Source organism: Bison bison, unplaced genomic scaffold (assembly GCF_000754665.1).
Source record: "Bison bison bison isolate TAMUID 2011002044 unplaced genomic scaffold, Bison_UMD1.0 scf7180017864259, whole genome shotgun sequence".
NCBI lineage: Eukaryota > Metazoa > Chordata > Mammalia > Artiodactyla > Bovidae > Bison > Bison bison.
The window spans coordinates 3449818-3464501 of NW_011494831.1; the positions used below are offsets into that span (position 1 = coordinate 3449818).

Below are 14684 nucleotides of genomic sequence, written 5' to 3' on the forward strand. Positions count from 1 at the left end.
AAACCCGGCTATTTGTGGCCACCTGCAATAGACCATCCAGACACATATTATAGGACAGAACTAGGGAAGAGGAAGACATGAAAGAAGGGGTCAAGAAAGACCTGAAAATAACATTTAATATCCACATTTTTAAAGTAAACAATACATACTCATTGACTCTTAGGGAAATAGGTTTAAATTTATCTTAAGTTAAAGAAAAAAACCCACACTGGGATCAACAAGTCCACATTGCTATTTTTCTTTCACACTGCTATATTTAAAATGGATAACAAACAAGGTCCTACTGCATAGCACAGGGAACTCTGCTCAATATTATATGGCAGCCTGGATGGGAGAGGAGTCTGGGAAGGAATGGAAACGTATATGTAGGACTGAGTCCCTTTGCTGTGCACCTGAAAATATAAAATTGTTAATCAGCTACACTCCAATATAAAATTAAAAAGTTTTTTAAAAACCCACAAATACACTATCTCTGTGATCTTTCAAAAGAAAGAAAAGGACAAGTTGGTGGTTTGGCCTTTAGCTTTTTTCTTTTTTAATGTTTTATGTTTCACCTGTGGCATCCTAATATTCCAGAATATAGGTTTAAGGGGAACTAACATCAATAACACAAAATGCTATTTCTCTGAATTCCATAACATGCATGGTCATGTTAGGTGTTACATAAAATTACTCAGAAGATCCTTGTCCTCTAGCAGTTTAAAACAGGCTGGAACAAACGGTAGGATGTGAAATACTGTCACTTTGATCAATTTTATACAATTTTAAGAATTATAGGTTGTTTCTGATCATAAAAGTCACAAAGGTTATATAGATGTATAATGTACTGAGTCAAATAATAAAGGTAAGAACAGATCCAAATAGGTCTTGAGAGCCAGTTATGGGACAGGTGGACGGCATCTTTGTCATTTCAGGAGCTACTCTTGGTACAGTTACAATTACCAGGCCAACCAGGCACCCATTCTCAAATCTTTCACGTTGTTGCTAGAATGTGACACCTGAAATAGTCAATCTCTGCTCTTTTTCTACCTCTTTAATTATAAAAATTGAATAGATACATTATAGAAGCTTGGAAAATAATTCTTTGCTAGACTGTAAACTCTGTGAGAGAAGAGATTGTGTCCAACTCACTACTTGTAACTGAAGCAACAACTAGAACAGAGCCAGGCCCACGGACGGCTGTTATCCATCTTTTCAGTGAATCAGTGCATCATGCAGTACAATACTCCCTTCCTTTTTTTCATATAAAAATGTATATGACTCTAATAATATGCATTCAGATCTATACCCTGCTTTTTTCTCTCATAAACTTTCAAACATTTTTCTATACTATATTTGTCAACCTTTGGCAGCCACATAAAATCTATCAAATATACTGTATTATCTCCTACTGTTAATTATTTAAGTGGCTTCTAACTTTTCATCACTATAAATGCTGTCAAGATGAACAGGTTCACACAGAATTTTTTCTCCATGTTTTGAATTATTTAGGATAGATTCCCAGAAACAAACATGAGAAGTGTGCCAAATGATAAAAAAAAAAAAAAAAACACCTTTATGACTCTAAACAAATATTTGCTACCTTCACCTTAGGACACAATGTTATATTTGAAAATATTTGACCACAGATGAAGGTTAAACATTTAAATAATTTAAAGAAAAGCAGTGGGAAATACTGACAGAAAGAAAGCAGATTAGGAAAAACAAAACAGAACAGACAAAGAAACACAAAATGAAAATAAAGGTTTAGGAACTGAAGGTGCCAGATACTAAGAAAAGTGAGGAGCTAGAAATAAGGCGATGGGCTGAAGGTCTGTATAAGTAAGTCTCTAAGTTACCCCTTTCCATTCCCACGGAGGACAGAAGATATATTCTCTGGATAAATCCAACGAGAGAGGCTCTAGGGTTGGGAATATAAGATATAGAAGAGGGCAGGGGGTTGGTAATGGAGTCAGAAATGAGTCTGCACACTGAATTCTGAGCCTCCAGGCCTCTTCCCTTGTAGCTTCCAGCTTTACATCACCAGCTGGCATTGGAACAAGAGGATAGAGGGCTCCAGGGAAGATGGCTTCAAGACAAAAATGCAGCCCAGGTTATCAGAATAGATGTAAGCAGCATATTGAAAAGCAGAGACATTACTTTGCCAACTAAGGTCCGTCTAGTCAAGGCTATGGTTTTTCCAGTGGTCATGTGTGAAGAAAACTGAGCCCTGAAGAATTGATGCTTTTGAACTGTGGTGTTGGAGAAGACTCTTGAGAGTCCCTTGGACTGCAAGGAGATCCAACCAGTCCATCCTAAAAGAGATCAGTCCTGGGATTTCTTTGTAAGGAATGATGCTAAAGCTGAAACTCCAGTATTTTGGCGACCTCATGCGAAGAGTTGACTCATTGGAAAAGACTCTGATGCTGGGAGGGATTGGGGGCAGGAGGAGAAGGGGACGACAGAGGGTGAGACGGGTGGATGGCATCACTGACTCAATGGACGTGAGTCTCAGTGAACTCTGGGAGATGGTGATAGACAGGGAGGCCTGGCACGCTGCAATTCATGGGGTCGCAAAGAGTCGGACACGACTGAGCGACTGAACTGAATTGAACTGAACTGAAGATGGCAATTATCAATTCTATGAAAAACAAAAAGTTGGGCAAGAAAAGAATAATCTTACTGGCTCAACAGGGAGCAATGGTTACATAGTCATAATCACATACAGCCTGAATCCTGTCTTAGTCAAAAATTGGGATATAAATTCCCCCACCAAAAAAAAAAAAAACACTCCACCAGAAACACTACTTTAAAAAGACACACAACCCAATGTTCAAAGCAGCATTATTTACAACAGGTTATTACCTGGAAATAACCTAAGTGTTCATCAACAGGTGAAAGGAAAAAAAAGTGGTGGGAGACACACCCATACACACACAATGGAATACTACTCAGTTATAAAAAAGAACACACTTTTGTTATTCACAGCAACATGGAGGGGCCTGGAAGGCATTACCAGACACAGAAAGAGAAATACTGTAGATATCACTTATATGTGGAACCTAAAAAATACAACAAACTAGTGAATATAACAACAAAAAAAGTCAACTCACAAATACAGAGAACAAACTAGTGGGGGAATACAGGGGTAGAGGAGGAGGAGGTACAAACTATTGGGTGTAATATAGGCTTAAGAACATATTGTACAACATGGGGAATACAGCCAACAATTTTGTAATACTGTAAGTAGAAAGTAACCTTTAAAAATTATATAAAAATATGGGTTTCTCTGGTGGCTCAGTGGTAAAGAATTCGCCTGCCAATATAGGAGACACAGGTTCACTCCCTGATCCACGAAGATCCCACAAACTGAGGAGCAACTAAGACTGTACAACACAATTATTGAGCCTGTGCTCTAGAGTTTGGGAGCCGCAATGACTTAGCCCACTTGCGTTAGCCCAGGCTCCATAAGAAGAAAAAGCACCACGGAAAAAAAAAGCCTATGCACCACAACTAGAGTGTAGTCCCTGCTTGCCACAATGAAAGAAAAGCCCATGCAGCAGTGAGGCCCCAATACAGCCAAATTAAATAAATTAATCAAATTATTTTTAAAAAATCAGTTGTATTATTATAAAAAGTTATATGCTGCTGCTGCTAAGTTGCTTCAGTCGTGTCCGACTCTGTGTGACCCCATAGATGGCAGCCCATCAGGCTCTGCCATCCCAGGGATTCTCCAGGCAAGAACACTGGAGTGGGTTGCCATTTCCTTCTCCAATGCATGAAAGCGAAAAGTGAAAGTGAAGTCACTCAGTCGTGTCCGACTCTTCGAGACCCCATGGATGGCAGCCCACCTGGCTCCTCTGTCTATGGGATTCTCCAGGAAAGAGTACTGGAGTGGGTTGCCATTGCCTTTTCTGGAAAAAGTTATATAAAAATAAAAATTCTTAAAATTGGGATATAGCTACATTGGTAGGCTCTATGGAATGTGGGTGTTATAGAGAGCAAAATCTTTATTTCACATAATAAAAGTTAATAATCTGTAAAACTAATAAAGAGAACAATGACAAAGTATTAGAAAAAGGAAAACAGAAATATTTCAATATGTTAAAAGTCGCTGCCTCTGTATTTGTGTGTCTGGTTCCCTAGTTTTTGAGGCTGCTACCAGAGGATGCCCCTGGATGGCATGGCTCTGGTGCTGGGGTGGCTTGTATTTGTGGGTCCTACAGGACTGTGGCAACTGGAGGGCCAGTTCTTGGCAGGCTACCACAACCCCCACCCAGGGCACTGCACAGACAGTGAATGGGGGCACATGCTCCAGTCCTTCTGTGAAGGAGAGCTCTTTGCCTGTCCTGGAGCTTCAGCCTGAGGGGCAGGTTCCAGGGTTGGTACACTTTAGTGGACTATGGAGCTGCTCTCAAGGAACATAAGCTGGGGACTCCATCTCTACACTTTCCTTCGCTCCAGCTTGCCGATGTCACCCAGAAAAGTGCTAATACACTCATCCAGAACCCTGATTTCTGTAACTGCCATGCAGGGGACATCTCCAGATTTTCCAGCTCTACTGGCCAGCAAGGTTTATGCCTGTGGTCCCATCAGTTCAGTTCAGTTGCTCAGTTGGGTCCGACTCTTTGCGACCCCACGAACCTCAGCACACCAGGCCTCCCTGTCCATCACGAACTCCCAGAGTCTACCCAAACCCATGTCCATTGAGTCGGTGATGCCATCCAACCATCTTATCCTCTGTCGTCTCCTTCTTCTCCTGCCCTCAATCTTCCCCAGCATCAGGGTCTTTTCAAATGAGTCAGCTCTTCACATCAGGTGGCCAAAGTATTGGAGTTTCAGCTTCAACATCATTCCTTCCGATGAACACCCAGGACTGATCTCTTTTAGGATGGACTGGTTGGATCTCCTTGCAGTCCAAGGGACTCTCAAGAGTCTTCTCCAACACCATAGTTCAAAAGCATCAATTCTTCGGTGCTCGATTTTTTTTATAGTCCAACTCTCACATCCATACATGACCACTGGAAAAACCATAGCCTTGACTAGATGGACCTTTGTTGACAAAGTAATGTCTCTGCTTTTTAATATGTTGTCTATATTTGTCATAACTTTTCTCCCAAGGAGTAAGCGTCTTTTAATTGCATGGCTGCAATCACCATCTGCAGTGATTTTGGAGCCCCCAGAAATAAAGTCTGACACTGTTTCCACTGTTTTCCCATCTATTTGCGATGAAGTGATGGGACCAGACGACATGATCTTCGTTTTCTGAATGTTGAGCTTTAAGCCAACTTTTTCACTCTCCACTTTCACTTTCATCAAGAGGCTCTTTAGTTCTTCTTCGCTTTCTGCCATAAGGGTGGTGTCATCTGCATATCTGAGGTTATTGATATTTCTCTCAGCAATCTTGATTCCAGCTTGTGCTCCATCCAGCCCAGCGTTTCTCATGATGTGGTCCCATAGGACTGTATATATTTGCATACTTTAAAAAGCTGATGGCCAAGTGTCTCACTTCCAGTCGCCCTGAGTTAGTGTGCTGAGATCATCTCCATGGGGACACTGACAGGTCTTGGGATATCCTCAACTACTGGGAGTTATTAAAAGTATAACAGGCTGCTTAGACAGCAAAGAGGTTTGAAAGACAACTAGAAGCTGAGGCAGAGTTGAATAACAAGGTAGGCTGATGAAAGTCTTCATTCAAAAGATGGAGGACATTGGTTGGGAATTCAGCTGGCTTTTTTGGTCCATTCCCCCTTTAAATACCAACCCATGGGGCCTGAGTGGTGAAGAACCCACCTGCCAATGCAGGAAACTAAGAGATAAGGCTTCAATTCTTGGTTCAGGAAAATCTCCTGGAGGAGGGCATGGCAACCCACTCCAGTATTCTTGCCTGGAGAATCCCATGGACAGGAGAGCCTGGCAGGTTACAGTTCATAGGGTCACAAAGAGTCAGACACGACTGAAGCGATTTAGCACACACACCCCTTAAATACTGATGCTGCTGAGTTTGATCCAAACATGGTTACCCATCCTCTAGCTATTCAAGGCTCAGTACAAACTTCTTTGGATACAATAGAGACCCTCATCTGACATCTCCTTGATTCAGGAAAATGAAAATAATGTGGCAGAAATCTACTGTGGAAAGTTACCAACCAGAAGGAAAGATAAGAAATTCTCTATATATCTAAGGCAAGAGAACAAAGCTGAGAAAGAAGACCTTAAGTAGAGTCTATGAGACATCACTGATGATTATAAAGCTCTTTCCTTTTGAAAATAATAAACTGAGTACGAGGAAACTGAAAGACATTCCAAACTAGTTACAGGACAGCAACACTGGAGTGACATGAAAAGACAATCACAATAAATTTACTGGTGAATCTACAATTATTTCAAAAGTTTGAAGAACTCTCTCACCTGAAGCCAACATAGTTTCCCATGACGACACACATTAGCTCCTTCTGCTGCCACACTCAGGACACTTTGCTTCTTGATGTGGAGCATCTGGTGAGAAAAGGAAGAAAATAAAAATCTCCAGGAAATAAATGCTACAATTATGACATCATGAATGGCACAAGTAAAATTGCTATAAATAAACAAATTGGATCATACTTTTTAAACTTACAAAATCCCAAACACATTTGCTTCATGCACACACACACACACACACACACACACGTCATACTGAATACCTCTGATCTTTTCAGTGTTCACAGTTATTCCACAACTGGAAAATAAATCATTCCTATCGCAAATGCTAATAAGAGTTGAAAACTCAGATACCTTTTGTCACCACTGATGTTACAGTAAACAATTTCTAGTCCTTATGGCAAGATTCTTCATGCAAAAAACAGCAAACTAATACAGGGCAACTTACTGTACCAAAAGGGAACTCAAACGGTGGCTGAGTCTCATAGTATCTACTGCTCAGAATGAGAAAAACACAGACTCAACAGATCCTTTAAAGTCTTGGATTCATTAAATTACTCAAAACTGAAATAAGAGTATCCCCAAAACACACATGGGTCCTCTTATTAAATCTACAATCTTATATTTCAAAACATTATATAATTCTAAAATCCCTACTCCATAATCCATGAAAATATCTATATGGCACAAGATTCTCCCCATTTTACAGGTAGAAAATTAGTCAAGAATAGAAGGGCAAAGCAATGTACACTAGCACAATATCTTTCTTTTTAGAGCATAAAGTTTTCTATACTCTGAGTATCTTTCATCAATGATTAAAAAAGGGGACTGAATTTCAGTTCCATTCTCAATCAACAAGAAGGCTGCAAAACCAGGAACAAAGGCTGTATTTCCCTATTGATAAGAATTTCCAACCAGCTCTTTAAATTTCCAGAGCAATAAGGTTCTCATCTTATTTTTTGCTGCTGTCATGTATCCTTTAAAGCATCTGTTGATATATTAAAAAATTCTTATAACAATTAAAATGACAACAGAATAGATATTTCTCTAAAGAAAATATACAATGGGAAAAGAATCTCAAAAAAAAAAAAACAAGTAGATATATGTAGAACCGATTTACTTTATTGTACACCTGAAATTAACACAACATTGTAAGTCAACTACACTCCAGTAAAAATTTGTTAAAAATAGCCAATAAGCACATGAAAATATGGTTAATGCTATTAGCCTTTGCTGCTGCTGCTATGTCACTTCAGTCATGTCCGACTCTGTGCTACCCCATAGATGGCAGCCCACCAGGCTCCCCCGTCCCTGGGATTCTCCAGGCAAGAACACTGGAGTGGGTTGCCGTTTCCTTCTCCAATCCATGAAAGTGAAAAGTGAAAGTGAAGTCGCTCAGTCATGTCCGACTCTTAGCGACCCCATGGACTGCAGCCCACCAGGCTCCTCCATCCATAGGATTTTCCAGGCAAGAGTACTGGAGTGGGTTGCCATTGCCTTCTCTACTAGCCTTTAGGGAAATGCAAATCAAAACCAGAAAGATGTATTGTTACTTCATACCACTAGGATGGCTATAATTAAAATGACAGATAATAAGTGTAGGTGAGCATGTGGAGAAACTGGAACCCCCATGTCCTGCTGGTAGGAAAGTAAAATGGTGCAGCAGCTTTGCAAAACAGTACTGGCCAATCCTCAAAGAGTTAAACACAGAATCATGATATGAACCAGCAACTCCACTTTAATTATCTATCCAGGAGAAATGGAAACATATGCCCACACAAAGACTTGTACAATGTGTGTTCACAGCAGCATTATTCATAACAGCCAAAAAAGTAAAAACAACCCAAGTGTCCCTCAAATGGTGAAAGGATAAATGAAATCTGGTATATCTATACAAAGGAATATTATTTGGCAACAAAAATAAATGAAATACCAATATGTGCTATAACACAGAATTTGAAAGTATTATTCTAGGTGAAAGAAGCCAAACCAATCACAAATAACCATACATTGTATGATCTCATTTATATGAAGTATCCTAAACAAGCAAATTCACAGAGGCAGAAAATAGATGAGTGGTTGCCAGGGGCTAGGGGACTGAGGAGGGATTGGAGGTATTGGTTAGGAATATGGGGTTTCCTTTTGGGATATTAAAAATGTTCTAAAATTCATTTTGGTAATGGATGTACAATTCTGTGAATATGCTAAGAGCTGGTGAAGCATACATTTTAAATTGTCAAATTTTATGGCATGTGAATTATATCTCAATAAAGCTGTTAAAAAAAAAGAATCTAGTTGAAAGTTAACGCTCCATTAAAAAATATACCTGGGCATACATGAGCATAAGCTTGCATCTAAACAGAAAAACCTAATGACTTCCCTGACGTCTGTCTGTGAATCATAACCTAGGCTGAATAGTTACTGCCGTATGTCAAATTAATGAATCGTAAAGAAATTGCCTAAACAGAGATCCAGTCTTTTTAAAATATAAGTAAAAAATTTTATGACTCTCTTCTAAAACTGCCAATGACTCTCTATCTTACTCAAGTCAAACTTGAAATCCTTATGTCTAAAAATCCCTATCTGATCTGCTTCCTGCCCACTTCCATTTCTTAACACTCTTTCACTGTGGTCCTGCCACAAGGACCTCCCTGCAGCCTCTGCATACAAGTCAAGTGTGTTTCAGCTACAGGGCCTTAGCTCTTGCTAATCATGCCTTCTTTAACTTTTTTACCTATTTATCCGCATGATTAGCTCCCTTACTTCTTTTAAGGTTTCTGCTTCACTGTCACCTCTTCACAGAGGTTTTCTGTCTACCCTAAATAAAATAGGAGCTCCTTAACATTCTATTCACCCTACTATACTTTTGTTTTCTTTATAGCATTTATCATCAATTGACATATAATTATTTATTTTCTTGCATTAAAATAAGCTCCTTCAGGGCTGGAACTTTTTGTTTTTTTCTGTTTTTCATATAGAATTCTTAAAATTAATTTTTGGTCACGCTGAGTCTTCACTGCTGCCTTTGGGCTTTCTCTAGCTGCAGTGCTTGGGCTTCTCACTGCATGGGCTTCTCTTGCACAGGCTCTAGGTGAGCAGAATTCAGCAGTTGCTGCACACAGGCTCAGTAGTTGCGGCTCTCGGGCCCTACAGGGTATGCTCAGTATTGTGGCGAATGGGCTTACTCTAACACACTTAGAATCTTCCTGGACCAGGGATCAAACATTGGGACCATGTCCCAACATTGGCAGGCAGATTTTCATCTGCTGTACCACTGGGAAAGTCCTGGAATTTTATCATTATTTTATCCCAGACCTCAGAACAATGCCTGGCACAAAGCAGGCACTCAGATATTCTGTTAAATTATTAGGGAAAACAGTTATCTTACAATAAGAGAAAAATGTATGAGACATAGACATGATACCCATTTGCAGACAATACTGAGGATGACTAAGGGCAATACTTACTGCAGCACCAAACTTCTGCTGGAACTGATCAATGACTGTGTATGTCACCTCCTCTTCCTCTACAGGAGAACAATATTATATATATTTGTCTTCCTTAGCAACCGAATAGCCCTCCCACTAATTTTAGCCATACTCCTAAACTCCAACTCAACTGCAACTCAAATGTCTAGAACTACTGAGACTATGTCTAGAATACTGAGAACTATTTCATTATCACCTGTATCAGTCCATCCCACTATTAGCATCTGACTTGTCAACTGAGAATAAACAAAAGCCCCAGTGATCATAATCTTATGAAGTGAAATATTTACTCATTTCCTGTGATAATCCATGTTTCCCTCATCGTTTATGTTTTGAATATTTCAAGACAAGTACTTCCTTTTTTAAAAAAATTTTATACAATTGTTAAAGGTTACACTCCATTTAAAGTTATTACACAATAGTGACTGTATTCCCCAGTGTTGTACATATATCCTTACAGCCTATCTTACACACAATAATTAGTGCCTCCCATTCCCCCACCCATATATCACTCCCTAAACTGGTAACCATTAGTTTGTGTTCTGTATCCATGAATCCACTTCTTTTTTGTTATATTCACTAGTTTGCTGTAATTTTTAGATTCCACATATGTGATATCATACAGTATTTAAGGTGTTCCTATATTGGGCACATATATATTTATATTATATCTTCTTCCTAGATTGATCCCTTGACCATTATGTAGTGCCCTTTTTTGTCTCTTAAAACAGTGTTTGTTTTAAAGTCTACTTTGTCTCATATGAGTATTGCTATTCCAACTTTCTTTTGATTTTCATTGTTGTGTAATACTGTCTTCCATCCCCCCATACAGTATTTAAGACATATGCTTTCTAAAAGCACATTCATAATAAAAAGTAGCATTTTAAAATAAATTAGTTCTGGTAATGGGCCAATGTCCACATATTTGGAATTCTTTGGATCCTGAAAATTATTTTTCTAATTATATAATTTAAAATATTAGAGGTATAGCATAACATATACTAATGTATATGTTACATTAGTAACACAGACACAGGAGGAAATCTTTGTGACTTTGAGTTAGGAAAGATTTCTTAGATATGACATCAATAGCACAATCCATAAAAGAAAGAAAATGGATAAACTGTACATCAAAGTTTAAAATGTCTTCTTTTCAAGAGATTCTTTAAGAGAATGAAAAGGCAAAGCGTAGACTTGTAGAAAATATTTGCAAAGCATGTATTTGAGAAAAGACTTGTATCCAGAATATGCATAAAAAAAACCTTCCAGCACTGAATAATAAGAGAACAATCAAATAATAAAATAAACAAGATATGAATAGACATTCACCAAAAATGTTCAGATGTCAAATAAGCATATTAAAAAATCCTCAACATCCTTAGTCATTAGGGAAATGAAAAAAACAACCAACCAACTTCCAATGGTTTCTCTTCTCACTGCAGAGTAAAAACCAAGTCCTTTTAATGATCAACAAAATCTTCCATGATCCACTCACCCCACCTCATCCCAAATTGTTCTCCTTACTCCAGCCATACTCATTTCCTTACTGTCCCTTCAAATCGTGGGATAGTCCTCTTTCAGGCCTTTGCATTTATTCATTATTTATGCCTAAAAACCAGTTCCTCCGATATTCATACATTTTGATCCCTCACTTCCTTCAAGATTTTACTTTAAATGTCACCATTTCATTGAGACCTTTTCTGGACACCCCAAAATTGTAAAAGCACCCTTTTCACACATTTCTTCTCTTTCATTTTTTTTTCTACTTAACATGTGGCACCAGCAAACTAAAAAGTATACTAATTTATCTTATTTAGTGTGTTTCATGAACCATAACTCAAGGAGTGTAGTATCCCCAGTGTCTGGCAGATAGTGTGCACGCAAATATTAAATAAACAAATGAATCGTGATCTTTTATCTTAATTTGGACCCTAGAAACAATGTCCTAGCTGAGAGTTCCATATAGGACTCTGATATTGGTTTATATACCAACTCTGAAGAACTCTGAATCACAAAAAAGGGCTAGAAAATTCAGAGCCCTAGTACTCACCAGATGGGCTGTACTTGAAGTCATTCAGAAGAGAGGTTATTGGCACCTTAGGGGCAGGAGAAGCAGGCTTACGTACATTTAGGTCTTCATCTTTTATTGTATCCATCTTGGTTCTTTCTGTATTTAGACTATACTTACAAAAAACAACACTTAGGTGAACTTGTTCTTTGTTGTTAATGCCATACACACATCAGTGGTAAGGACTCTGGACCTTTCATAGAGAACCCATTTATCCACTGCTTACACTGATTTGAAGATACCATCTACCTGTTTCTTCATTTTAGGAACTACACAACTAGTGAATTAGAGTTAAGGTTTCCTACCCTAATGTGTATATTTGGGTAACATCATAATTAAGAAAATCATTCCATCATACCTAACAGACGAAGCCTTTTCTCTTACTGCACCTTGTTCCACTTCATCCAGTAGTTCCACTGTAAAATAACCAGATGGATTTCAACAGGGCTTCCAACCTGAAAGCAGTTACTACTCCTCTCACCCACATCCACAGTTTGATTATGTAACACAGACAGTAATTGGGAATGAAATGTTAGTCCATAGAGGACTTCACTGACCAGTAACAAATAGAGCAGAAAAGACTAACCAAAGTACTGAAGACCCCTAATCTTATATCTCTACATAGCTTTCTTGGTCATTTAGCAGGATTAGGAAACTCTACATGTCCACTTTACCCTTTCTGTTCCAGGGCACAGTTGTGATCAAGCAGATTGGTTCTAAAGACATCTTTTCTTTCCTTTTTATTCCCATCCTAATGCATCTTCCCTCATACTATGTACTGTTTGGGGTTTTACTCTTAAATCATTCACACTGACTCTTTCACAGGCTGGTACACTAAAGGTCAGAAACAAAAGGTAACAAAAGCTAGACTGGAAATCACAAAAGAAATATGAGAGAGACATTTCACAGAGACTCTGAAACCACTTTTTTTTTTAACCTAATGGTTCACGGAATACAGGGAAATATTATATTGATATATCATTGATTCTAAGATGCACATTTTAAACAGCTCTGAAATTGGAAATGACTTAAAGTAAATACACATGATAATTAAACTGGCAGCTTTTTTCTTTCTTAAGAGTGGAATAAGAAATAATGCACCTTATCACTGATGGCATCTAAGATTCAATTAAGTATACTTGGGTACTATTCAGTGGGGGGAGAAGCTTCTCAGGGGTCACTGTTTCAAAATGTCTCTTTTTCCTACATTCTAAAAGCAATGAGTTTTGGTCAGAGAAAGCAAAATTCACTGAAAACACGTATTAGTCAATTATTATCCTTCATCTTGATAGTTCTTATTTGAGGTGCTTTCAGGACCTTGGAGACCCCTCCATGGCTAAGCCACAGAGCAAAGAAAGAAGGAGATGACCATTCTCTGATCTTAAAATTATTAACAAAGTCCAAATCGTGAGAATGAATTTAGGAGGAAATGAATCCATCTGTACAGATTCCAGAGCTTGTCGGTCAGCCTTCTCCTGAGTTAGGAGATGGTAGGAGTGATTCCTTCATTTATTTTTACAAACTCATCTACAGCCTAGCTTTGTTCCAGTCCAGAACTCTGCTCTATTGCAAAGTCTAACAGTCAAAACACAATTAAGAATCACTCTACTACCACAACCATCACCGGCATTTTGAAAAGGTGTTCAAGGGACAAAAAGTGTTTCCAGCAGCGTTCAGTTAGGTTCAGTCGCTCAGTTGTGTCCAATTCTTTGTGACCCCATGGACTGCAGCATGCCAGGCCTCCCTGTCCATCACCAACTCCCAGAGTTCACTCAAACTCATGTCCATTGAGTCAGTGATGACATCCAACCATCTCATCCTCTGTCGTGCCCTTCTCCTCCTGCCTTCAATCTTTCCCAGCATCAGGGTCTTTTCCAAGGAATCAGTTCTTTGCATCAGGTGGCCAGAGTACTGGAGTTTCAGCTTCAGCATCAGTCCTTCCAATGAATATTCAGGACTGATTTCTTTTAGGATGGACTGGTTGGATCTGCTTGCAGTCCAAGGGACTCTTAAGATCTTGTCTTCTCTAACACCACAGTTCAAAAGCATTAATTCTTCGGTGCTCAGCTTTCTTTATAGTCCAACTCTCACATCCACACATTGCTACTGGGAAAACCATAGCTTTGATTAGACGGACCTTTGTTGGCAAACTAATGTCTCTGCTTTTTAATATGCTGTCTATGTTTGTCATAGCTTTTCTTCCAAGGAGCAAGTATCTTAATTTCATGGCTGCAGTCACCATCTGCAGTGATTTTGGAGCCCAAAATAATAAAGTCTCTCATTGTTTCTATTGTTTCCCCATCTATTTGCCATAAAGTGATGGGACCAGATGCCATGATCTTAGTTTTCTAAATGTTGAGTTTTAAGCCAATTTTTTCACTCTGCTTTTTCACTTTCATCAAGAGGCTCTTTAGTTCTTCTTCACTTTCTGCCATAAGGGTGGTGTTATCTGCATATCTGAGGTTATTGATATTTCTCCCGGCAATCTTGATTCCAGCTTGTGCTTCATCCAGCCCAGCGTTTCTCATAATGTACTCTGCATATAAACTCAATAAACAGGGTAACAATACACAGCCTTGATGTACTGCTTTCCTAATTTGGAACCAGTCTGTTATTCTATGTCCACTTCTAACTGTTGCTTCCTGACCTGCATACAGATTTCTCAGGAGGCAGGTCAGATGGTCTGGTATGACCATCTCTTTCAGAATTTTCCAATTTGTGGTGAT

The 14684-nt window shown here is 38.8% G+C and overlaps 1 protein-coding gene across 1 annotated transcript in view; it reads right to left on the reverse strand.

Moving 5' to 3' along the window:
- The window catches only part of EXD1 (exonuclease 3'-5' domain containing 1), a 41613-nt gene that overhangs the window by 14021 nt on the left and 12908 nt on the right, over window positions 1-14684 (reverse strand). Inside the window, exons 5-9 of the mRNA XM_010848052.1 lie at window positions 12317-12374; window positions 11941-12068; window positions 9870-9928; window positions 6391-6477; window positions 5-22 (exon numbers count right to left, since the gene is read on the reverse strand). Of these exons, the coding sequence (XP_010846354.1) occupies window positions 5-22; window positions 6391-6477; window positions 9870-9928; window positions 11941-12068; window positions 12317-12374 (350 nt within the window). The remainder of the gene's footprint in view (window positions 1-4; window positions 23-6390; window positions 6478-9869; window positions 9929-11940; window positions 12069-12316; window positions 12375-14684) is intronic.